Source organism: Nyctibius grandis, chromosome 4, assembly GCF_013368605.1.
Source record: "Nyctibius grandis isolate bNycGra1 chromosome 4, bNycGra1.pri, whole genome shotgun sequence".
In the NCBI taxonomy this organism is placed as follows: Eukaryota; Metazoa; Chordata; class Aves; order Nyctibiiformes; family Nyctibiidae; genus Nyctibius; species Nyctibius grandis.
The window spans coordinates 10,121,446-10,148,235 of record NC_090661.1 but is presented as its reverse complement, the minus strand read 5'-3'; the positions used below and the strand labels follow the sequence as shown (position 1 = coordinate 10,148,235).

Here is a 26,790-nt window from a genome sequence, read left to right as displayed (position 1 = left end):
GGGAGGAGAGGGGCAGCGTGCGCAGGTTAATGTGCCTCCCGCTGCCAGTGTGGACACGTGAGCCATCGACTCAGCACACCGCACGACGAAAGAGGCAGAGGCCGCCAGCTGGAGAAGATCCTTAAATATTAAATCAATTGTTTCTGAAACTGATAAGATTAGTAAATAATTTCAAAGAGCTGTTTAAGTTGCAGCTAGTCACATCATTCATTTGCTTGCTTCTATGCTGTACTTTCCTCCCTTTAATGTACATATTAATGCTAACTGTGAGAATGGCACATGGTCTATTAGCCAGAAGATGCAAGCCAAAATTGCAAGATTTCTGAGAATTCAAGCAGTTTGGCTTGAGACAGCACCATCTAAATCATGAATCTTCACTCACCTTAATGACAACCATCTAAAATGTCAATCTTAAACCTCATCACTGTTAAGTCACAGTACACACACACACACAAAAAAAGTATTTCTTTGATCTGTTGGATATATACCTGACAAAATCTGAAGTTCCATTTGTTCGACAGCGTGTGTACTCAAATAAATACTACCACTGAAATACAACTTTCCTGTACAATAAACAAGACAACTAAAATGAGCTTAAATCTGGACAAAGAGAAAATAAAGAAGTGGAATCTAGTATGTCAGAAGAAACAGTCACTGGCTTTACCCTGCAATATTTGACTAGGAAAACTGTGTCACTGAGCTCCTCTATCAGTTAGTCTGAAAAAGGAGCTACATTCGTGGCCAGTACATAACAAAGACGACCCGTGGCTTGTGTTTTCCTGCAAAGAGGCTTTAGAAGAAGTTGCAAGTGTTCAAAAAAATGAAGACATTAGAACTACAAAATACTCTTGATTTTTTTGATAGAAAGACTTGTTAACAATATCGTTTTTTCCCCTTAACGAGGCCATTGGGGACAGGAGGTTGTTTGTGCAGGGAAATGCAAAACCCCTTCACTCTATACCAGGAACGTGCGGAACTTTAACTACAAGCCTGTCCCCAGCGATGCAGGCGAGCCAAACCGCATTCACTAGGGAGCTCCACAGTTGTGTCGACGCAGCTACCTACCTACACCGATGGAAACGTGACTGACAAAAGCAGAGCTGCCCTATTTGCAAGAACACGCAAACCGTTAGGAAGTATTGTGGCTCACAGAAGCATTATGCAGACCAGATAAAACACCAGTACTTCTCAAACAGCAGTGAACCACTGATAATTAAAAGTTCCGGGAAGCCGTTGGTCTCATGCGGCACCTGGCTGCCAAACTATATTAATCTGTAATTTCAGCCTACAACAGTCAATGGTGCTCTGCACAGTGCATTACTTCAAGCCTCCAAGAAAGTCATTATAGTTTCAGATCTCTACCTCACTCTGAAAAGAAGTATTTGCAGCGTCAACTTTCAATTAATTTCCCAGCCGATGACCATTAGTTGTGCACTGTGCTGCGGAAGTCATGGGCGACGAGTGAGGCGCAACACCAGCCTATAAGCAAGAGTTTCTCCTGTGTGCTTAACAACATATCACATGTAATTTAAAACTGTAAGAGACGAAAAAAACCCACCCCAACATTTTAAACCCACAGCCTCAATTCCTCATTCACTAAAGGTGGAAAAAGTCCCATATATGTAGACTACCTAGTACCCAAAAGTTTATAAAGGAAAGATAAGACAGTCGTGCTTTAACAATTACTTCCCTACAGGAGGGAAAAAAAACCCAATCAAAACTCCTATGAATATTGGTATATTTAGACAATCTTCACAAATTCAATATACAGTTTTTCCTGGCTCCAAAGGAACACTGGGACACTAGCACTGCATCCATTCAAGAACTTAAAGTCAGTGACAGAATTGACGTTCCCCCTCAGTCAAGGACCAAGGAAGCTCTGCCTTTGTAAAGGGAAGAGGCATTTTCTTTAAAAGAAGCTGCCTCACAAAGAAACCAAACAAGCTCAAGGCTTTATTGAAGCAAACCTATTTAACATGATGTAAAGGAGGAAAAATAATACCATCAAAATGGCACAATTGTCATAGTGGTATGCTTCCTATTTTTGCAGTAAAGGAAGAGCTGTTTTTAAAAAAAAAGTAAATGCTCTTCAATTTAATGATTCTTTGGAGTCATCTGTGGAAGGAAAGTTTCAGTTTGTCTTTATACACAAGAACATATTGCTCTGAATATATTACTAATGATTAAAAGAAGTCATTAAACTGAATTAATTCTACTGCCAAAACAATTAGCCTGTATTCCAATACAAAAACTTCACGTGCATCCTACTGAATACTGCCAATAAACAGACTTGTTTTATAAAACCAGCTCTTGTCTACACAGAATTATGGTGCTAAACCAATATACTTATTACCCCTAAAACCTTATCTAAATGAAAAGGACACAGCAGTGGAATACTAACAAAGATTTTTACCTTTTTCCGTCCCTTAATCTTCTAAAACTTACATTAACTAAGTCTTCTTAAAATATAAACTTAGACCCAATCCCTTCCTAGGATGATTCACATAATCAACACTTGTAGAATAGGGATATAGAGCTTTATCTATACACCAAGTTACAGATACAATGCTATAAGGCTTTAGAAGAAAAGAAATCTGCTCTGCTCATATTACTAGGAGTTACACAATGACAATGCTTATGCCCCTCTTCCTCCCCCTGAAGTCTGTTCTTTGTCAGCAGACATTTCAATTGACCAGTGCACACAAAAGACAGTACTTTTCCTTTTTCTCATTCTTCTCCTGAACAATGCCCACAGATTATTCCTGTTAACAGATACGCACCTTCCTCTTGTATCTATCAGGGAGGAAACACAAAAGCATGGAAATAATTTTGAAATCAGAGCACAAAGGAGTTCTGTTCCTTCCAAGAAGGCAGCTTTGAAAGCCAGATCAGCATCCTTTGGCATTACTTGTTAAGTTCAGCATATTTGATATTTCCATCATTTCTTCAGGAGTTCACCGCACAATCAGCGAGCCTTACTTTTTCCTCCATCATCTTCCCCTCAAGGATAAGAGATTGTAGCTATACAGTCCATTAAGTGTTCAAAGACGCAAACCCCTCTAGATATTAATTCAATTCAATTTCTCACAGTCACTGACTCAGCCATGCGTAGTGCAATACTGACGTCTGACCTCGCAGCCTCCTGTGAGCTGAATTCATACTTGCCGTTTCCCCATCTCTAAGCAGCCATTGGGTACCGCGATTGACAGGCAGGGTGGGGAGCGTGCGAGAGGAGAGCTGCTCGGTACCGTGCCAAGTACCATCTGCGAAGCTATTTCTAGTCTTGCCAGCTTGTCGGGTTTCAGCACACAAACACCACATCTGAAAAGGTTATTGCTAACTTTCTCTTGTCATGTCTCTCATTTGTGTTCGTGATCACTCAAGACAGACAAATCCAAGCAAGTTTCAGGGGATGGTTAATTTGTTCCTGTAAAGTCTGCCTGGATTAATATTTAAAATTAATTCACCTTTCACTGAGTTCATAAGCAGGTACAGCAATAGCCTTTTGAGAACAAGGCAGCACAGCTTCCACTTTTTAACTACTAACATCCCTTTTCCAGCAAGTCTAAGCCAGAAAAAATGTACTCCACTTTGTGACAATCTAAATATTAGTATATAATTATACTAATCAGTATGTTTACTGATTAGAAATCAGTTCAACAAGTCCTGATGTAGCGCATCTTCAGATCAAGAGGTCATCAAATGCTTGACAAGTCAAGCCCACCGAGCACAGAAAGCAACAAAGCAAATTAATGCACATGTCAGGATAAAATTTTCTAAAGGTTTTTTCTTTGGGGGAGGATAAGCAAGCATTATGCTACAGCTTTTTTTAAATGATTCTTTTTAGAAAGTCTGTAGGCTGTTTTAAGGAGCCACAATACACTGGAGGAATAGTTTAAAAGCAAGTCTTACAATAAATAAAAATCAAGATGTCATAAGTGGTAGAGTGGAATTTAAAATATGATGAAAGCTGAAGGAATAAGGGGGATTGTTCTGCAAAACACTGCTGTTATAAAGATGATGTCAGTAAGAAAAACGAGACTTGTGATTAGAAAGGCAGGAGAGCATCAGCATTCAAGACTGAAGAGTCAGATCTTTAGACACAGAAGGAAAATTTCTGCTCACACAATTTCAATTACCTGAGCCAGTGAATTTTCTCCTCTTTTTAGGGTCTCGTGAGGGGTTCACACAACCACCCTTCCCATGCCCCAGGGGTAGAATAACGATCACAGTCTTGTAAGCCTTTTCTTCCCTTCAAAATAAGTCATGGAAGACACGGCTATAATAAGCTATACAGAAATCATGCTGGAAAAACCTTCTTCCTCAGGCATTTTTTTGCCTGCAATAGAACAGTCCCCCAGCAGTAAGAAAAACTGCAAGTGCACCCCGGTTCTTTCAGCACCGTTTCCCTAGACAGGGTGTTTTCTCCGTAGTAGAATTAACATGTTTTGTTCTCATTTATTCTTATTTCAGGTAGAAAGAACATGCCACGGATGGATTAGCTCCTGATTCCCATGAAACTACACCTCAGGCCAGGACGTGCATCCATCAAAATCTTGTAGAAGCACAATCCAGGAGTCACACTTCACTTAGGGGTCCACCTCCAGTAAGGAAGCCCTCAGAAAGAATTCTCTGCTTGATTTGGGGAGAGCTACAGGATCTTCCCTCAGCTCAACACAGCCACTCTGCGAACACTTTCGTCTCCAAAATTCTTAAATATTCACATAATTTTGGTCTTCAGTGGGCTCTCTCAACCATAAGGAGTGTATTTCTTAGTAATTCAGTTCCATTTCAGGAAGGAAACAACAAAAAAAATCTCAGAAGTTGCCAAAGGGATTTTTCAAGCAGCAAGGAATTAACCTGTAGGTAGGTATATATTCATACCTTATGACTTCTGTCAAGCTACCCAAATACACAACCTCCATAAAAGAAAACTGGTCTTTTATGTACCAATTCCTTATTTATATGCCAATTCCTACTCCATTTTCAAAATGGGATGTTAGGTAAAAATCAAAGTTTAAGAAACTCAGAAGCATATTTTCCTTGGAACTGGAAAGTACCTGCATCTATTAAAAATCACCTTCAGAATTTCAAATCCAAAAGAACTGGTCCAAACACTTACTGAACCTGTATCTAGCCATTATAGTTTTTACTCTCAGAGCAGAAAGAAGACAGCAATGCAGAAGACTTGTCTGTAAAAATTCTAGGGCATAATAGTTCTGAGCATAATCGCTGAACCTCTAAAGTGCTTTATGTCTTAATTAATTAAGTCAGGGTCTGATCAAGTTCTGCATGATGCCAAAGTTCACCACAAATAATATCTGATGATATTTGGAAAAGGTCATTTGTCTGCTGGGTAAGTTCAAAAGGATTTAGTGTGTGCTTTTGCACAGAAAGTCACCAACTTTTCCTTCTCAGCAGTGTCCACAAGCTGCCATTTCAGAAGTGAAGGATGTCAAAAAGGAAGAAAAAAACCCCGAAAACCCTAACTGTTTAAGGCCACTCACTACACCTTAGATACCTTACAAAAGATTGCTACACTGATGTTTTTGAAAGCCATCAGTGAGTGCAACCCATTTTTCTAGATTCCAAGAACATGTCTTCACAGCCCATCTGAATTTCTTCTGAGGGATTTACATCCTGGTGCCAATAAAATCTAGATGAAGAGATCTTGATCTGCCAATACCACATTACAATTAAGAGCAAGCATGTTTGCAGTTAACTTAAAGCAGATGATGCACGGTCATTCATAGACTGTGACCTGAGCCCATGGCAAAAGCAGGACTAATTATTTTCATGTCGTACATTGTGCAGGCCTGCCCCATGCTATAAAATGTTCAACTGAAGAAATCCAATTTACATGAAGAGAAATAAAACCCATCTTGCAATGGAAAACAGATTATACATTCTGATATCATTCCAGAAATGAGAAAAGGACCCTTCTGGGGATGCTTCATTTATTTACAAAATGCTGAGGCAAGTGGCACTTCCATTCACAACCCATGAATGCATCCTCCCAGCATGCAAAAATAATATTAGGGAAAAAAATTCTCAGCATTCAGCATCTGCACAATAACTTGTCATCTATGGAAAATTTTTCAAAGAAATTGAAGATTTTCCAAGATTCAAGAGGTTCAAGAGCGATGGCAACAGAGTCACAGCACAGCACGTTTTGTTCATTAATGCAGTAGGGCAGCCAGGACTTTGAATCTAATACTATCTAAATAGAATGAACAAACAAGGAACTATCAAAACAGAAGCAGATTTAGAAAATTAAATCCAGAACAAATCTTAAGGAAGAGGCAAATTTAAGCCACAGTTTTTTCACCACAACTCCAGAGAAAGCACTTAGTACAACAGAATTAGAATTAAAGTCTCCCAACAACAACAAAAACTACAGCACTATAGAGAAATTACATGTGGGAAGCTAATAACCAATGAAAAATTAAATAGAAAATACAGAACAGCAATACCTAATAATGAAAATATGAACCAGAGACCATTTACTTGAACCTTAGCCACCATTTAGTCAACATATGGCTCCTGAAAGTTTTCTTCCATCTTACTCTGGTACTTCAATAAAAAGCATCTCAAAGATTTTTGTAATAGCTTGGAGAAACAAGATGTATCATTAGTTACGGTCAGCTTTAACACCATATAATTTCTTCTTGTCAGGCTCTTTAGATTTATACCAGTTCATTTGCATTATATTTTTGGTCCTTATTTTCTGAATCTCTCCCTTCCGAGTTTTCTGTTACATTGCCCACCTCAGAACAAGGAAGAAAAAGGAGGAGAGAAAACAACAGTACAACTTGCCAGAGGTTTCAAAAATTGGACACTCACCAAAGTAGAAAGAAAAAGATAATGCTAACCTGGGTAACTGTTTCGTACATACACCCCCTTAGACAGTTTTGCCACACGTCCTTTGCCTCAAACAGACAGAGCAGTGAAGGGAGACGAGTCCTGTGGTTATCCTTGCTGCCGCATAAGCCTTGCACACAGAAGGGCAGCTCACAGTCCTAGATTATGTTTTCCATGAGTCTAGAAAATTATCTAAGCTATTTTAAGAATGTTAAGGCTGGAGGATTAAACACTCCAAAGCACCAAGAAGTGACAAACAAAGCATCTATCTTAAATATTTCCCTCTTGTTTAGATTTATTATCAAGTTCTTATTTCACCATTACACTTTTCAAACCTGAAGTATTTTTTTTTCCCTTATGATAACAAGGCATATTTTGAAAGTGCAAGACAAATAAGACTGCAGTACTCAAACCTTTTAACAAAGCAGTCCAAAAGTGTTTCTCCCCTCACGCTGCATTTTTCACACAGACTTTCACTTGTCTGTAAAAGAAGTGTCAATTAAGTCAGAAATGATAGCAATATGTCTATATTCAGCTACCCAAAATCCAATTATTTTGTTTAGGCTTTTGAATAAAGTACACTGTTTTCCAATAATTGAATTCTCCAAAGTAATCAAGTATCTCAAAGGAACAAGGTAACAAAATATTTCTCCTTAACTTATTCCTTATTCTATTACAATTTCAAACTATTAGTTGGATTCTCATTCTCAAAGATTTCCAAAATGGGTCTACATTATTGGGAGGGGGTGGGGGGGGGGGGGGGGAATCAGATGTTAGCCTAAATACTATATCCCTACCATTCACATTAAAGCTTCCATAAAACACAGGGTGTTCAGCATTTAATTGGAAACACAAATTGTGTTTTGCCAGAAATATGTCCAGCTTAGCTGCAATTATTTTAGAGGCACAGATTTCATACCTTCTGATGTGTGAACCTTGAATTCAGATCATACAAAGTGATCAACAGCAGCCTTCCTGAAAGGCATAGGCCATAGACTTCCTTAAGTTAACTCCTATCTGTATCAAATAACCTTTTCAGAAAGCTGCACAGCTTTTTATTTAAGCATTTCCCCAAAACAGATAATCCACAACAGACCACCCGTGGTAAAACATGTGCACTGTTTCTCTGGACTGGATTTACCCAGCTTCAGCTTCTAGCTACTACACTTTATTACAAATTTGCCTACTGACTAAAGCTCATCATCATAATGCTGTTTCTGCAAGGCTCTTTAGAGACTGATGGAAATGTCATTACTTTACCTTTGAGTTTTCCCTGTCCTGAAAGATATTTAGTAACTTCTATGTCTTCAGAGTCCCCTCCAATGAAAATCTTCCCTGAACTGCTGATATCAGACTTCCAATAACTCCATATCCAACAGCTGCATTACCCCTTTTGACCATATGATGCTACTGAAGACTTAACATTCAATTAATACTCATTGAGACAATGTTCTTTACAGTGCCAACACTACCAATGATCACAAGTTGATGTCTACAAAAATGGCCTACATTCTTTGTTCCTAAATGTTTAACTTTGTGTTTAGTTACAGGAAGAATGCATGGTTATTTGTACCCAGTTTATCAAACAACTCAGATCACAAGCTATTAATGAGTCCTTGTCATTATTTAGCACTCCCCATCATGGGTCATCTGCATCAATACCAGTTTTAGGTTTTATTCCAGATCACCAGTCATGGGAGGCAGCATGGGATCAGAGATGAACTACATGAACTGTACTCAGCAATGAATCACCCATTTACAATCACACTCTGAGACCTGACAGCAAACAGTCCTCAACTCGCATACAATGCCCTATTATATCTATCTTGTTCATTTGCTGATACTGCACCACATTTTGATCCTAAATAAGAAGCACAGATCAACAACCTACCAGACACCATCATCTTAATAAGATAATCAGCTGTATAAAGCTATATTCCATAAGCCTATACTGACCAGTAGCATCAGCCACTCTCTTTGGTTCTGTGTTAACCGTCCCATTATTCACATCACAGTCAGGCCTATAATTACATGGGTCTCCCTATAAGCCTTTTAATTATTGGTGCATTCTGTTTTCCTGCCTTCTTGGATGTCTCACAGTTATCCAAGATCTAATGACAGTAAAATAACCCACAATATTAATTGTCCATAGAATACTTTAGGCAATACCTGAGTCCAGTTTATCTAAATCTATGCAATAAAAATGTGAATTAAGTTGCTGTTACTGAGTGTGCTCCTTAATTCTTTTCCCATCATCTTGCAAATGAGAAAGCTTAAATCACGAAGAATTTTCCCTAGCTCACAGAGATGTTTTAGTTATATTTAGCACTTCTAAAAGGGAAAAGTATTTGGAAGATACACACTTATTTGGATGCTTATATATATTTCCAGTAACATGCTTCTTCACATACATTTGCAAGGTGATTAACTGCTTTGCTTAGTTCATTTTTTAACACTATATGCTGGAAAAACACTAATTAACTTCATGTCTTCAAATCAAGAAGCATTTAAGAAACACTCTTACAGTAAAACATGCAGGTGAAAGCAAGATGTGACACGCAGCATTACAAAGAAAGTGCTATAGAGCGTGATACTTGCATGCAAGCAACTATTAGTTATCACGTGAACAAGCTGCACTTCTTTTAAGTATGCTACTTAACAGAGTACCAACAACTAAAAAGTGATGAACAGGAAGTAACTCCTAGTAAGCACCCCAAAAAATTCATCTGTTTAGCTACTCAACTGGTGTCTTGATATGCACACAAGGTATTTAGTTTTTAAAAAAGACTAAAATCCCACCCATGGCAAAACAAATCTAAGCACAGATTAAGGAAGCTGACAAATCAGTTAGGTTAGAAAATATCTTTTAAAAGAATTAAGAAGCATTCCTTTTAAAAATAGCTACAAAATTTATGACAGGACTTGCCACAACCAGATACAGTAGCCTTTAGAATGGACTTTTGGTGTCGTTTTTGAGATGCAATAGATGGTACATAGCACCTACCTTGAATGTTTACAAAGTTTACGAGGTCTATTATGCAATTTCCGATCCCAATTCTCTGGATCACTGGAGTTACTGTCATAAGGATGAGGCCGTCCTGCCATTCCACTGCCAGCTTCCTCACACTACTGCTCTGAAAAGCACACATGCAGCACTCACAACCTACATTAAGAGAGCAGTGTTTACCTTTAAATAATGCCACACAGAAAAAAAAATTAGACATGCAGAATTTAGTGTTGTTACGTTTTGGTTTTTTAAATAAAGATTACAGAAAGCAGGATATACTGAGGCACAATTTCTAAATTGCATGACAATAATCTTCTATACATTTTGCTGATACCTGCACTAAAATATTATTTTGTTAAAAAAAATATAGTTCCAACATGTTGGCAGACAACTTCAATCTTGCCACAATTAATTTCACTGTGTCCAAAGAGAAAAGTCACTGGTTATAAAACACAAGGCAAATACATAATCATTTTCTTTCAAATGTATAAAGTTAATTCAAAGAAAGATCCCAACTGTAGAAGAGAGACCAACAGTTTTACAATTTCAATGGCTGCCCAAGAAGAAAACAGAATTAAGATTAACAAACAGTTATATCTGAGTCCTTACTCCAAAACGGAATCAACAGCAATCCTTAGAAATACTCAGTGTAGTCCAGCTTCACTTACTTTTGCAGAAAAGTCACAGAAACAGAAAAATAGACATTATAAGCCCATCCTTCCTTGACTGGGATCCAATATTATGTTCAACTCCCACTAAAATTCACTCATAAATAAAATAACCTTGTGACTGTCCATAAAGATAGCTAATCTTAAATGACTGGTGTTCAGGTCATACCTATAAGTGACACTTGTGTCAAGACAGTTGTACAGTTCAGAATGACCTGGTTACAAAAACAAAAAAGTGGCCACAAGTGAACACTTGATGATTGTACAGCATCTGGAAAAAAAACGAATTACAGATAGATAAGCCTACTAAGTAATGGAAAGACAAGCTTACTATGTTTCTCTAAATTTTAAGCTAAATATTTTAGAAACATGTATTTCCTCACATCCCCCCCTTTATTATATTTCTATTACATTAAATGAAACCTATCCTTTTTGGAAGCAAGTCCCAAAGGAATTGAGACTTCTTTAAAACAAGGTAACTTCTCAAATAAATGTTCCTCTAGTCATGGAATATAGAAAAGCTCTTCTGACAAATTTAGATTCTCTTAGCTAAATTTAGATCCAAAAAATTTTTATTACAAGGGAATGGTAGAGAACAAGCTTCTTAAAAATGTTAGTTGCATATGAGTTTTTTCTTCATGTTCAGTTCTAACAAAGAAAACAGATTTTATACCAAGTATACAATCTCCACCACAGGGTTGGGTTTTTTTCCTGTTACCGTTTCTATAGTTAAACACACTTTGATTGGAAGACTCGTATGGTCAGGTGTCCATATAGAGTCAGGAAAGGAAAAAACATTTTATTTAAAATTACAGGAAAGACTCAACTTTCTCATGCAAAAAAACACAAAAAGCCCAAATAAGCATTTCATCATGTATAACCTGGAAATTCAGTTAGCAAAGCATGGTCAATGTGTGACAATACTACACAAACATAGAAGGTTATAGGATTTACACACATTTATCAGGTGTGTTTAGATGCTTAACAAGGAGAAGCCTACAACCTATTTCAGAACAGAAGTAGTATTATTAAGGAGATAAGGGGAAGGAAGGCTCGTTTACAAATCCAGTCGCAAGTTACTTCAGCAGCAGTCATTCCGAACTCAGATGCAACACAATGTACCATTTTCCATACACAAGCAATGCAAAAATAAAGACACCTTTTATCCTGAATTGAAACAAATTGTCTTCATTAGATTGAGTCAGTCAAGCAAAACACACAGTGAGTCTTAACAGGTGCGGTAACAACATAGTTCAGCACAAAAAGCAAAGACCAGCCATCTCCCAGCGGAACACCACAGCTCCCACCTTGCAAACACTCCCAGCTACTCACTACCACAGGGTCCTGCTTTGACCCCCATATTTGCTGAAGCACCACAGCGACGGGCTTATTTAGCACCACACGCTTCTTTTCAAGCTTTTGTTTGTTCCCATGAATTCTCTCTTCCCTTTAAAACCATTTAACAGACTTATAAACACCTCACCCTCTCAGGTATGGACCAACAGGTGTCTTAATGAGAAACAGGTTGTCATCCAGCAGCTAGTTCTTATTCATTTCATTGAAGTAAGACGTCAGTATTTGAATTTAGCTTTTGCACTGGAAAGACGTGTAGAAGTTGCTGCTTTTATGAGAACTGCAGCTGAAAGGCAAATTTAAAGTCACTTCCTTAAATTACCTCACACTTTCTGCCTTCTCCCCATCTTTCCTTTAATGAAAGTGACAGATTCAACAGGAGGGTATAGGTTCACATACACTTCAAGGAAAAAGATTGTTTTAAGTAGGATCAGTTCCTCAATCTGCTTTGCTACGCAGCTACATGCTTAAACCATTACAAACAATAGATGACACAGAAGGACAGAAACAACCAAACGGGACTGCTCCTCATGAACAACAGTATTCCCTTTTCCCAGCTTAAAGCATGTGAGGAACCCCAGCAGTGTCACTGATGAAGTACCAGACTGGCACACAACTCAGAACTAGAGCACAGTTATGAAAAGAAGGTAAACAATCTGCAAGTGTCCAAAGCCACATCTTGTGAAGCTTCTAATACAGTTCCAAGTGTGTCACTCTATGAACTTGCGAACAAGAAACAGTCTTCCCTCCATCCTCCACTCAGTAGGATCTTAACAAATAACACTTCTCTAAGAAACAATTTGCTGTGATGCAGCCAATTTTTTTTCTTCTTGACCATTGTTGATAGCACTTTTGTGCAAATTATAAACAAATGTATTTATCAATTTTATTTTGGGTTTTAACCAACCTGTAAGGCAATAAATTAGCAACATTTTTGATGCTTTTCTCTACTGAAAACAGAAGTTTTTCAATTAGCAAATGCTGTATAAACTCAGTAAAGTAACTAACTAGTCCTCCTGATTAATTTTTAAACACTTCTGCAAATCCACTGTTTTCTGCAATATGCTTCAAGTATGATTCAAGTGATTTTTTTTTTTTTTTGCATGATTCACACTGTGGGCAGTAAAGAAAGCATTTTTGTGGAACTCTGGCCTTGCGTATAAAACGAAAAAACTGCAAGAGTACATGGCCCCAAATACTATTCAATGACTCCCATGAAATCAAGGAACTGCATCTGAAATGTTGGTAAAAGCAAAAAGGCACTGGAAGCACATGAAATAAAGAAGAAAAAAAAAAACCACTAAATCCAAATATCCTTTGTAGATCAGAAAACACTGTCATATTGGCCAAACCGACTGCGATTCTAATTACCCAACAAGCAATCCTCCAGGTGTAAAGAATGATTTCTTAGCCCTCTGCAGAAAGTAATGCTTCAGAGAATTAGCACAGGGAATAATCGTGTAAAAGAGGAAATCAGGAAGCAGACTTTAACTTTCAAAGCTTTGAACACAGACAGCTACAACACTTCAGATTTGCTAACATCAACTTGAAGCCAGAATCATCCTAATTTATGAAAGTTATAGGCTACTGAAATACAAGGGAATTGAAAAAACAGACACCCAGTGGGTTTGGGAAGCTAATAGTCCACATGGCAGAGCCACCCCAGGCATTGCAAAATACAGTTATTAATGTGTTTACACCACTATTGGAAGAGCTTGTGAAAGGATGTATCATACACTAACTTGTGACAGCTGTAGAACAGATTATGTTAAATAATACTTAAAGCATATTCAGTTCTGTGCTATGACAAAACACAATGCATAAAAGATGTACAGCAGATGAAGCAGGACTTAGACAACATCAGATGCTGGACAGAAGTGGTCATACACTTTCGTGAGATACAGGACTTGCACTCTTCAAGGTACTGCAAGAACTGGGGGGCGGGGCAGGGGGGGAATGTTCTTTGGAAATCTTTCAGGAAAGAAGTAAAGCTAATCTCAGCCAATATCAATACATATCAAGCCATCCAGCCACGCTGTATTTATTGAGAATACTTGTAAGGCTGCAAAGCTCTGGAGTTTCACTAAAAAAGATTATTAAAATAGCCTGAAGTTTTGAGGCAGAGGCCCCAGATGTCATCTTCTGGACATCAGGTCATCAGGTGGAACAAAGAACTGCTCCAGCTGTCAGTACAGAAGACACCATTCAGATAACTAACACAATACTTCAAGCAGCTACTCAGCTTTAAGCCTTGGTCAGAAGCATTTCCTAAAGTAGGACAGGTTTCAGAAGCTCATCTGCTCTAACCTGCTCCATCAGTGAAATACACTGTAAAGGTGAACCAGGATAATCAGAAAAATCCATTAGACAAGTTGCCAGCTAGGACAAAACCTGGCATTAGTTGTGACGGAGAAACTCCAAGATTCAGATTATTTAGACTTCCTGTAAGGGACGGCAGTCTGCTGTTTGCTGCCTCTAGTCATCAAAGCACAAAAGGAACACCACCAAAAACTAATTTACAAGTAAGATTTACTGGGAATGCAAGCACTGTGACATGACATTCTAATTAAGAAATACAGTTCAAAGTATACATGCTCATAACGCAAACACCATATATCATGGAAATCCACACCTGCCAAGTGAGTTTGTTGCAAACATCAGCCTTAATTCAGCCACATAAAGCAGCTTCATAAATGATCATCACTGAAATGTTATCAAACTGACGCTGATTAAAGCATAGCTAAGAAACACCCTTTGCAATACAGTCTCAACATTATCATAGCAGGTCAGGATTAAAGCTTCTCTTAATGAGTAAGCAGTAAAAAAAAAAAAAAAATAAAAATTGAGCAGTCACGGGAAGCTGATGATATTCTTATTTCTGTAGCACCATGAGCAACAGATATCCAGTGACCATCTTGCAAACTTTATAATTCCTAAAAGGAACATGACGATAAAACACCTATCTGATATGGGAAGCCTAAAAAGCAAGAGGCAGATGATTCTCAACTTGCCCTCTGTATCAGGATTCATTGCGTAAAACCAGCCTACGTCTACCTGTAAAAAGCTCAGTGGATTGAGCAACTTCTCCCACACAACAGCAGAATCATGGTTATCACTGCAGGATATCACTCCTTGCTGCTACTACTAGCCCCATCCCCTGTGGCCCACCAACATAAAACAGAAAGCAGACAGACACTGGACTTCATAACGCTCAGCAGTAGTGACAGGATGAATAGCATGAAACAGAGTATCAGGTAGATTTCTTGAAGAAGCAAGCAGGGTCTATACCCATGGTTGTACCCAGCAGTAACAATGCATCACAGTGAGCAAGAAAAGCCCAAATAATTTTTCACATTTAAAATGAATTCTAAATTAGCTTTTGATTTTATACATAAAGAGATACACTTGTATTGATAAGCGACAGCACCTGGCCAAGATTTAAGCAACACTGCTAGGAAAGCTGCGCTGAAAGAAATTAGCATATAACGAGATTTTGATTCTTGTGTATGCATACAGCATAAAACAGCTCCAGCCTCAAGCATACAATCTACGGAAGCATACAGTTTATAACAAAGTGACAGAAAAAACAACGGTGATGACATTTGTGACTAATTTAATACGCAGTGTCATCCACACATCAGCTGTGTACCATCTTCAAACATAATGGCACTTAAAAGGAAAACTGGGCTTCAAGAAGCAATTTAATGTGCGATACAAGAGCTGCTTTAACTTGTCATTTTTCTTAACCCCCAGTTTCCCTGGCATTAACACACTGGGCAAAAGCACAACTACAAATGTGCTGAAAAAACTCAGAACAGTCTCAAACAGCATCATCAGTAGATGGCAATGATGACCACAGGCAGGATGTAATAGACCATAACGAGTTTTTGAGACAGAAATGGTACAAATTGAGAGGTAATATGCAAAGGCTTTTGGCAGGAGATTTGTGTGTCTTAATAGACAAAAAAAAATCCTCTGTGCTGTTTTGCAAGAAAGAGACCTAGTCAAAGACAAATCCACAGAGAGACCTGCAAAAGAAATACAATGGAACAGTTTTCCTTAACTACAGAGAAATGGTTAAAAAAAGAGAAAAAAATAAATCAGCCAGTTCCTCTTGACTGTACTTGTGTTCAAGCTATAGGAATTCAAGGTAATCTACACAAGATGATGTAGAGACAGATTTTTAGTTCAGATAAAAGAAAACAAGTGAACTGTAAATAGTGTGAAGTTGATAATTTGAATTGTATTTCTGGATCACCTAATTCAATAGCAAATTTCAGATGAAAGAGAGGGCCTTCCAGGGAAAGGATCACCAAAGCTGAAGCAACAACAGAGATAAGTAGTGTTTAAATGAATCACTGAAAATGATTCATGAAGAAAAAAGGCAAACAAAAATAAGTAGAACAGAGATGACAGGCAAAAGGCTACTGAGAAGCAGGTTTTAAGCATGTACTTGAATTCTACGAGGCAGCCAAAAGTAAAGAACAAAAAGATTCAATGTCCAACCTCTGCTTTGGACAAAGAAGCCAGACAAGTGACAGAAACAAACGTGGAAAAGGTCTATGATGGAGCTGGATCCAAATTCTGAAAGAAAAGAGTTCTAAAAAGTGACACGTTTGATCAGATCTGAGATAAAAAGGAAAAATACACAGAAGCAACAGCTAGAAACAAAAGTAAATGTAAAGAAAAAAAAATGATAGGCAACTGCAACACATAATTGTACTATGACAGATTCATCATTCAAGGAATCGATATTTTTCTGCAAATAAAATAAGGTTATGTGGGAAAAAGTTTTATAAAGATATTGAACTCATTATGAAATCATTTGAGTATGTAAATCAATGCTCAGGGATCACGTAAAATACGTATGCTCAGGAATCATATGATAGCTGTCAGGCAGTCCTAAACAACAATACCGTTTTGGTAAAAATTATATGATTAAAACCAGTAATTTAAGTAGTGTTGAGCCTACTCATGACACCACACGTAACAGAGTTGTCAAGGCACAGTGACCCGACGAAGGTTCTCTTTCTGCGATGCTTTTACAGTGTAAAAGCTTCAGCACACGATCTGCCTCAGGCGACAGGGAGACCCGAAGCAAGGCCCGCGGACAGACGCCTCAGGAGGCCGGGCTAAAGCACCCTGAAACGCCCGTGGGCGACTACGGCACCGCTCCGCCCCGGTCCCTCGCAGGGGCAGGGGCCGCCACCGCTCGCCCGGGCCGGCAGCACGGCAGAGCCACGGACGGGCCGGCCTTCCGCAAGCCCTGAGGGGGGACAGCCCAGGAGCCGCGGCCGAGAGCCGAGCCGGAGGGGCACGTCGCCGCCCGCACTCTCCGCCGGCTCGGCCGCAGCGACAACGGCCCTGGCTGCCGGGGAGCGGCCCGGCGGCTCCCGCCCACAGCCTCCGCGGAGCGGCGAACCGCGCAGTCCAGCCCGGGCCGGGCCGGGCCCTCCGTCGCCCCTCCGCGCCGCCTCCTCCCGCCACTCACCCGCGCGGCCCCGCGTTCGAGCCACCGTCTCCCGCCGCTCCCGGCCGCTGCACTCAGGCCCGGCAGCCGCCGCCGCCGCCTCTCGCGAGAGCCGCCCTGCGCGCAGAGGAGGAGGAGGCGGCGGGGCCGAGATCTGACGGGACTTGCGGAGCAGGGGGCGGGGCGAGGCGGGGTGCGAGGCGACGCCGTTGCTAGGGGCGGGCCGGCGCCGTGAGGCGATGGCTGCTACGGGGTCGCCGGCCGGCGGCGGGCCGGGCCCGGGGCTGCCTGAGGGCCGCTGCCGCTCCGGGGGGCCGCGCCGCGCCGCAGGCAGCGGGCGGGGGGCAGATCGTGATCCCTCCGGGAGCCGCCGCAGGGTGTGCGGCCAAACAGGCGGAGCCTCCGCCGAGGGTGGAGGCTGCCGGTGTGAGGGCCTGAGAGGCGGTGCTGGAGAGCGGGCGCCGCCCGCCGGCGGGAAGAGCTGCTGCTTGCCGGCCGCCGCCGAAAGGTAACGGGGAACGACGAGGCAGAGGAGCCAAACCTTCCCCTGTGGGGCTCCAGTGAGGGGATGGTAGCTGGGCAGCCGCCTTTCCGCTGGAGCTCTGCCAGCGTTTACACGCAGGTGTTCTGAGGAACAACCGCTACCGGTGTTACATGGCAGCACGTACCCAGCACCCAGGCCTCTAGTCCAGCCCCGTGGTGCTCTGGCACCGGCATCCGTCTGTCCCTGCCTGGCACGGAAGAAAAAGCCAAAGAAGGATATAATGCAGTCTAGCTAGACGAGCTGACATCTCGGCTACCTCAGCCTTCATCCTAAAACTGGTTCCTGACTTAAATTACATCTATAATTTTTAGGTTTCTACAACCCTATAGGTTATATAGAGTCTGTGTAATCTGCAGTGTATTTAGGAATATAATTAGTGGATGTGGCTTTAATTCCATAATACCCCAGCAGAACTATCATGTTCTACATCGTAGGCAACTTCAGTGTACTGAAGTGTCACAGTTGTTGATGTGACACTAAGCCCTTTGCACTCCTCCTGGAGGGACAATCAACCAGTACCAAGCCCCAACTGTATAAAGATCTAAAGACAATATTTGTCTCTTTTCTAAGATATTCTCTATAGCATCATTATTAAATACAGGCAGAGCCTGACTTCCATATCATGTGAAAGGACTGCAGAACATTGTCTAGAGGCTAAAGTATATTGAAGCAAATTTGAATTAGTGGAGAGTTTGGAAGGAGGAAGGGAAGCAGCAAATCTCTGCCCAAACTTCTGCATGTTTATCTGTTCTCCTTTGTGCACTGTGGGAAGCCAGTCTGGTTGCACAGTGGATATTTTGGGACAGCCTCACTGCGAGGATCAACCACCATGTATGGGGTCTTCTCAGAGTCTCATAAAATGCTTTTCTAAGCCACTGTTGGACCAGACCTCCCACGGAAAACATGCAGGTAAGAGGGACCATGAATCTATATCCTACTGATGAGTATATTCAGCTTGAGCAGGGGTTCTGATTTAACCTCTGGTGATGAAAGTTGACGAATTTGCTGTCAGATTCCAGAGACTGGAACAGTACAGCCAATGCCTCTTGCGTGCTTCTTATATATCTTACAGAGCATCCTTCTCTTTCAGGGACACCTAAGTATTAATCTACAGATTCAGTGAGTGTACACCTCTGGGCTTGCCTGACACATCAGCAGATCTGACTGCTTCAGGCAGGGAATATTAGATAGACAAGTTGTACACCTTTATGCACATTGGGGAGAGGAGGGAAAGAGGGGGCAAGAGAGCAAGGATTTGTGTCTTTGCTATACCAAAATGCCCCATAAAAGACAGCAGCTTTACTACAATATACAGCAAAACGTGAATCTGTTAAATGAGCTCTCTTTTCCGTCCTTTTAACAATAGCCACAGAGATAAACCACACAGTTCTAGAAATCCACCGGCAGAACAATGATGGCCAAGCAGCCTGCACAAAAGCTGTTAGAATGTGCTAACTAGGCGAGGAGTCAGATGCTACGTGCTGTTTAACAGTGAGCTGAGCAATATTAAACAGCAGTATTTACAGCATAGAAGCAGCTAAGAAAGCCGAATCACTGACAGTTAAATCACCAGCAGTAGGTTTTACCTACAGATCTTAGAATGTATCTAGTTTTTATTAGAGTTCTTGTGATTCTGGCTTTGTTAATTTTTCATGGGTTTGTTTTTTTTTCACATCCTGCTGTTTTACTTCCCCTGACAATGGATATTGATATTAATGCTTGTTTCAATGAGTCATGAGTGACAGACATGAATATATTTCTTTTCACTAAGATTTTTTTAAAAAACAGGTGTGTATAATAGATATCCATCTGCACAGAATAGGTCTTCGAGGACATAGGTCTTAGCAAAAAGCCCTCGTCAGATCATAAAGCAAGGTTTTCTGCCTTGAAAGGAAGCATGTCCATAGAAACCACATTCTTCAGCAAGGAGAGAGGCCTAGAGACACTCCATCTTTGGATGGCTGATCCTGTGGATGTGAAGGGATGTGGACCTAATACTTTTCTAACTTTATCTCACTAAAACAGGGGATATAGGAAGTGTCCTCTGTCTGCCACATGCATGTCTGAGTCTGTTGTGAAGTGCAGGCTCACTTAGTACTTACGTTGTTTACACTCAAGTACACAACCTGGCATAGACTTAAGGCATGTTTCAGTGCATGCATGGGAAAAGAACTCGAGCATACCCAAGAGTCATGCCACTGCCTCCTCCAGTGACATTGGCTAGAGATGACATTTTGGCCCATACTAGCTAAAAGCTCCATATTCAGCCATGTGCAAGCTTAATTCTCTTTCCTTGTTCTCTGAGAAAGATAGGTAGGTACCACCCTTTATCTCTCCATACTGTTCATTCATCATATCTTTATCATGCTTTTTTTATTTATTTATTTTCTGACTGCTGTATGTATTATCATATATATGGGTTTCAGTGGCCCTGTTATTTCTTACCATCCTCTTTCTAGTCCCCTTAATCTGTGAAAGAGAGATGACCAAAACTGTACGTTAGTCCAGGTGAAGATGAACCTTTGCAATATATCATGGTATTAAAATATTTTTGATAACTTCCTCTGCCCCACTCTGAACATTTTGCTGTTTTGACTGCTGCTACACTGATCAGAGGTTTATGCTGAAAAGCCATAACAAATCTGTTTTCCAGATAATTACCATTAGTAATTTCATTCAAATTACATCTTTTTTCTGATGGGCGTTACCTAGCACTAATTCATCTGCCACTGTGCTGTCTTTAGTCCTTCTTAAGGGTCATGCTGTATGTGGGCAAAGCAAACATGATTTTAGCCAGAAATGAGACAGTGCTGAGAATAGTTGTCTGTGGCCATATTTCTAGCTAAATGATATTCAGTGGTGTATCGTCTGTTTCTGACCCTGAAGCCCTTTGTAAGCAACAAGTATTTTTTGAAGTGTACAGAAAGTTTAAATATATGTGTAACCATCTTTCGTCTACTGGATAGCTGAAGATTGGGAGTAACAAGTTGTTTAGATAATAGAATTCTTTGTTTAGATCAAAATGAAACAGTTTATGAATCTGGCACTTGAAGATTATATAGTTTCTGCAAGTGTGTCATTATTGTAAGGGGACATAAATAGGTTTGTGCTAGGTAAACACCTCTTCTTTAACCATCAATGTGATTTTGTGTGCAGGCAAGACAAAAGGAAAAAAAATTGCTTTCATCATTATTTTTGTATTTATATTGCTGTAATAAAATAAAATGGTTTAATAATCTTGCCCCAAATGCTAAACTATGTCAGAATAGTTACAGGTCGGTCAGTTATTATGCTTTAAAATAACATCCAAGAGCTTTTGGTCCACTTTATTTGGTAATACGTAAGTGAGACATAGGTACAAAAATGCAATTTTATTTCTTTACGTTAGCACAGATGTCTGATAAAAGAATAAATAGAAAGTGCACTTTAAGGCCTCGATTCTACAAACAGACAAGTGGCATCGAACCCTTGCCTGTGTGTGGGGCACACCGATGTGCACAGGCGTACCATCTGCTTGCAGCATCAGGGCCTTTACATTACTAAAAGTATAGCCAAGACTACGAACTACAGTTCACTAGTTACAAGTACCTTTCTAGCCTTCAGCAGATTGCATTTATATTTGTAATGAATTGTGATTTTTTCATAGGTTCCCCAAGGCGTGCTAGACATCAAACACACAAATAAGAAGCGATGTGGGGACATACATACAGACACTTCGGCTTAGAGCAGCAATTCATCTAGGTTGGAGCTCTGGCAATGGCAAATTTGGAGGCAACCACCACTATTCCTACTGAGAAAACATTCTTATTAGTCAGAAATGATTAAGGGTCCTAAGCACATATGTGCATATACCATTCAAAATAATTTTGTCTTTGCTGCTTTTTAAAATTATTGTTATAATAATTGATTTTTCCCATCCATATCTATGTCTGATTCTTTTTGAGTCTTGCTTAGAGTTTGAATGTATTACAGCTAATGGTTCCTCTCCCAGGTTGATTGCTGCATGTTAATGGTTCTCATTTTGGGGATTTGGCAAACTGAGATCCCAATTTTACAAGAAATTGCATATGAAAATGAGTAATTTTATTATGAGAGCCACTGGTCTCACAAACAAAAAACACTTACACATGAGGCCTAACACAACATACAGAAATTCAGAGATAGATAGTTTACAGAGAAAATGAGGAACAAAAAATATATATTGCAAGATTTTTGTTTCAATTGTAATTGTCTGGTATAGAATCATTTCCCAGTTCTATGGCTAGGGCCATGCTTAGATACGTGCTACCATCTCTGCTCCCACTGTTTCTGCAGTTAATTACAGGTTATCATATTTTGGAGGAGGGGAAGGTAATCAAACCTTCCCTTCATTTCAGTATTTTGCAAAATTTCATTCTATTTCATGCAGAATTTGTTTTGATTTTATCCCATTGTACTTTAATCTTAAGCTTTGCCTTCCTACTTTAATTTTTTATGTTTGCACTCTTTAATCCTAAATTATTATCATGCAGCTTTTGCTATGTAATTAATTGTTCATCTGATTTTAGGCCACTTTCTGAAAATAAATGTGGATATAAGTTTACATATTCTCATTAGTACAAAGTTAAATAAAATTTAACCCTAGGCAAAATGGTGCCCTATTCTGGAGACAGATTCTACTGCATTTATTCATTGTTGGTTAACAGTACAAGTAGGCCTAGTGATTACATACAAATGCTGCCTATGTAAGAGTAGTAGAACTGGTCTTAAATGATTTTTCAACTTTCTTACTGTTTTGGGTTTCTTTTTCTTTTTATGCTGGAAATTTATAAGATATATTAGCCAGATAAAGATAGCCAGAAATTAGCAGCAATGGTCATGGGTGGACTGTAAATACGTTTTATTATTTGGTTGTGAAATGTCTAACTCAATGGGGCTACAAACTTGAATGGAGCCTTTAATCCTTATTGCAGTTTGAATAAATAATAATAAAATGCCCTACTTGGTCAATGCTATACAGACACGTGCTTACTTGTACAGACATAATGCTCTGGCTTTTTTCATTATGGCTTTGTTTTAAAGAGTACATCCATGTAAGCTTTGTCCAGATCAATGGATTTCTTTTGCATTGCTGCCTGCAAATGCTCAGGGAGCAGCCTCAGACTTCGTATCTCACCCAGGACAATATCATCCTTGTTTCGAGGCCTCTGGGTCCTAGCATCCTCGAGGGCACTGTGCACATCCTGCAGTTTCATCTGAAGCCAGTCCTGTCTCTCCACGGTGTGTCGATGCTCTCCAAGATTATGCATTAATTGCATCTCACTCACTGATCTTTTCCTGCATGAAAGAAAAGAAAGAAAGAGACTCACAGTGGCCCTTCTTGAATTCCAGATCTTCACTCAAAAACCCAGGTTTGGGAACTTTTGTGAGGTACCGCAATGCAGAGTCGTAGAACCTACCTTTCTAATTTGTAAGGGATAGAATGACATCTGGAGAAGAGGAGGAGGATGGGTGGTGATTTGTTGTTGGCAGTGGATATATTAGTGAGAAGGCATCAAAAATGGGAAGTAGTCCAGTTTTGTGCTGATATTGTTTGACTATATATTTATCATTTATTCTAGCTGTTGTAGATGAGCTTAGGGCTTATACAATAATAGGTGACTGATTCATAAATCTATGGCATTTAGTGATTAATAAATCTATGGTAGTTTTCTGTGAACACTAGAGCTAAGGAAGCATGATTTCCTGTGGATCTGTGCCTCAGTGCTGACTGATGTTAGTGTCTAAGTGCGAGTTCCAGCTAGATTCTTGTACAGTAAAAAAGATGCTCTCCTGTGTAGACCCTCCCCAAGCGTCTAATAAGAGATGCAGCTTACCCAATGATATTTCTAAGAGAACACTTACATGATTTTTCTCCCTCTACTCAGCTGCCTATTTTCAAAAGATGTGTAAGAACTTGGAGTATCTGAGACCTCTACAGCTGTATCTAGAGGACAGAATTTGGCCAGCTTGGCCAAAGGGTTCAAAAGCAGGGACAGAAAGACTGGCATATGTGTAAACTTAGATACAGACAAACTGACTGTGTTCTCAAGAACAGCTAAAGTCATCCTCCAAACTTTGGAAGTGTATAATAATGTACTTACATCATTGGTCTTCCATCAGAGTTTGTAAAAAAGCATATGGCATATAAAATGATTGCAGTCCTGGCCAGATTTTTTATAGAAGTCATTTTGCCTACAAAGATACAAATGAGTACATGTATAAATCTGTATTTCAAGTAATTTCTATTAATTCCAAGGAAATTTAGTCTAGAAAAAAAGTTGAAGACATCAGAGAAGTGATTTTGAATTTTTTATTTTTTTTTTTGAGAAGTGGGTTAGAGCAAGGAATGCAAATGAAGAATTTAGTTCTAATACTGATTTTGTGAGCAACTTACTGTTAGTTCCTAGGCAAGTCTAAGAACTTTGGTCAGCCTTAGTTGCCCTGCATCGTCATATAGGTACCCATCTCTTGGATAAATGGGTGAAAAGCACCATGTTTTTCCACTAATACTATTATAATTACTATTAATATTAAAAATCATTTATACTTTATATGCTCCAAGGATGTTGAAACACTTGTTTATAGCTATGCAAGTGAAAAGTTTTGTTCTTTTATCTATTTCTTTGGCATATTCTTTAGAATGCAGAGGCTGACACTTTTCTTGACCATTTTGCATAGAGGCATAACTTTACTGAGTTACATCATTCCCTGTTTAATTACATAAGGGAAATCAGGATTGAGCCCCTCATTTTTTTCAGTGATAATCCTGCATTGCCAGTATGAATTCCACTCTGCTTTGCACACCATCAGCAAAACTGCCACTTGGGATATATTCGAAAAATATTTATTACTGATGATGCTACAACAAGCAGAAATGACACAGTCCAAGTATCAGTTTCCAGTTTGGATTTTCAGTATTGGCAACCAGAAGAGGCATCTTTTTCTTATAGCTCAAGAAATTTGATACAGAGTAACTGAAACTTAAGAAATATAAAACTCCACAATGCCATTTTTGCAATATTTTCTGCAGCTTTACTCTAGGTCAGAAAAGCATTTATTACATGCTATCTTACATGATAGTATGAATGTGGTCCTAGCTGTCTATCTAACCCAATGTTATAAATTCAGGAGTTGGATTCACTTCAAGATATTTCTAACTCACTGTCTCACATTTTTTCATTTCACAAATTTGGTTCAGATAACAAAACAGTTTGATCTTACTAATATTCACTTTATTTTTAAGATAGTCTGAAAAGAAGCTAATGTAAAAATGAATAAAGAATCAATGACAAAATTTTCTAAATAAGTCTTCTAGAGAACTTGGAAATAAAATAGAGTATACTTACCAGATAGTATCTTAAACAGATTTCTGGTTTGGGTATGTCGGCAGATGACTCTCTCTTGATGTCAAGTGTATTTAAAGACTACTGAATTGGTTTAGTGGACCCCTTAAATGTAACTTTAAAATAGAGCTTCTAAGTAACTTAGAAGCCCTTTTATTGTCTCAGTTGATGTCACTCTCAACACACACCCTCCTGACCCTCACGTACCCACCCTCAGATGCTTTTGTTAATTTGGCATTTACAGGGAAAAGAAAGGTCTCAGCAAAAAAGGAAGTATCCTGGGTAGCTGTGAAGAAGTTTGACTTTTAAATTCAGGTTCCCTATTACTCATAGATTTGTGCCCAAGAGAATGTGATCTCTGAAGCTGTTGGAAGGATTTGCAAAGAAAACTTTGTGTTGTTAAATGCAGGCAGGTAAAACTTAAATTAGGCAGTGAAGTTAGTGATCTACAAATGCAAGATGAAAACAAAATATTGAAAAGCTAACATCTGTAACACCTGTGGGAAACAAGAATAGTCACTTCAGGTCAGATACTAGGTTTCTTTGTGAAAGAATATACTGGAGAGGAGCAGAAGCCCCAAGATGATAGAGGATCATGTTTTTAATGAGAAGCTGGTAGTACTGAAAAGTTGTTAAAATACAGTGTTAGACCCTCACTGTTCTGTTATACCTATATCTATGAATATCCCTGAATCTCTCTAATGCGCTAGATAAAGTAGAGGCATTTGAAGAGGCTGCGATATAAATTAGTACTTTATAAATTTTGGAAAAGAAATATAGAACTCTTTGCCTACTTTCTAAGAAGTGAAATGTGTAAATCAGCGATACTTTCCCATATGTATGAAGAAAGATTATTTTTTGGCTGCAAGATATTTTTCCTACATTAGATGCTTCTTCTGAGTTTCAGCATGTTTCTTCTGGGGGAAAAAAAGTTTACATCTGCGCATTTTAACACAACATTTGGAAGCTATTAGTGCTTTTACCATGAATGCTTTTTTGGTTACAATATATACCTGTTGTATTTCACAAAGAGAAAGAAAAGATATTTTATAATATTGATTTACATAGATGGTATTCTCATGGGGAAAGGAAGGGAAGAACCAGTAACTCCAAAAAGCTCTAAAGAGTTCTCATGGTTCCCTCGGTAAATAGGAAACTGAGAAGTGAAGAAGTAATCCACTTAAACAAGTTCAAGAAAGCAGGATAGTGATGGCTTCCACCATTATATTGTCAGTTGTCAGTATCCTTCCACCTACACGACAAGAAAGCATACAGAGGTTTATGGGGATGATATGTTTTGTGAGGAGATTTATATCTGATGTGGCCAGTAGAGATACTAACCTGAAGGCTTTAGTGGCTAAAAATGTACAATAGACATGGCATGCCAGGAAAGGATTTGAAAAATCTCTACACAGTTTATAATGAAAGGCTCCAGTTTTTAGATTCTACCGTAACAATCATATGGAAAACCTTTAACGCAAAGCCTCAAGGCAGTATTTTTACGAAGGCCTGGCATTCATATG

General features: G+C 39.3%; 2 protein-coding genes across 3 annotated transcripts in view; both read right to left on the bottom strand.

Moving 5' to 3' along the window:
• BTBD10 (BTB domain containing 10) overlaps positions 1 to 17,470 on the bottom strand; it is a 30,178-nt gene extending 12,708 nt beyond the window's left edge. Inside the window, exon 1 of one of the 2 annotated variants that reach the window (XM_068398717.1) lies at positions 17,381 to 17,470. Coding sequence is in view for 1 of the 2 variants with exons in the window: in XM_068398716.1 (XP_068254817.1) it covers positions 9,866 to 9,966 (101 nt within the window). In the remaining variant the exon portion in view is untranslated. Of the gene's footprint in view, positions 1 to 9,865; positions 9,987 to 17,380 lie in introns of those variants that run through there. The other variant, XM_068398716.1, reaches the window with a different exon arrangement.
• A 5,475-nt stretch (positions 17,471 to 22,945) lies between these two features.
• On the bottom strand, positions 22,946 to 24,111 carry PTH (parathyroid hormone). Its single transcript, XM_068400086.1, has 2 exons — positions 24,026 to 24,111; positions 22,946 to 23,219 (listed from the first exon to the last, which is right to left on the bottom strand). Exons 1-2 carry the CDS (start codon positions 24,109 to 24,111, stop codon positions 22,946 to 22,948), a joined length of 360 nt encoding a protein of 119 aa, XP_068256187.1.
• Between the last annotated feature and the right edge of the window lie 2,679 nt (positions 24,112 to 26,790).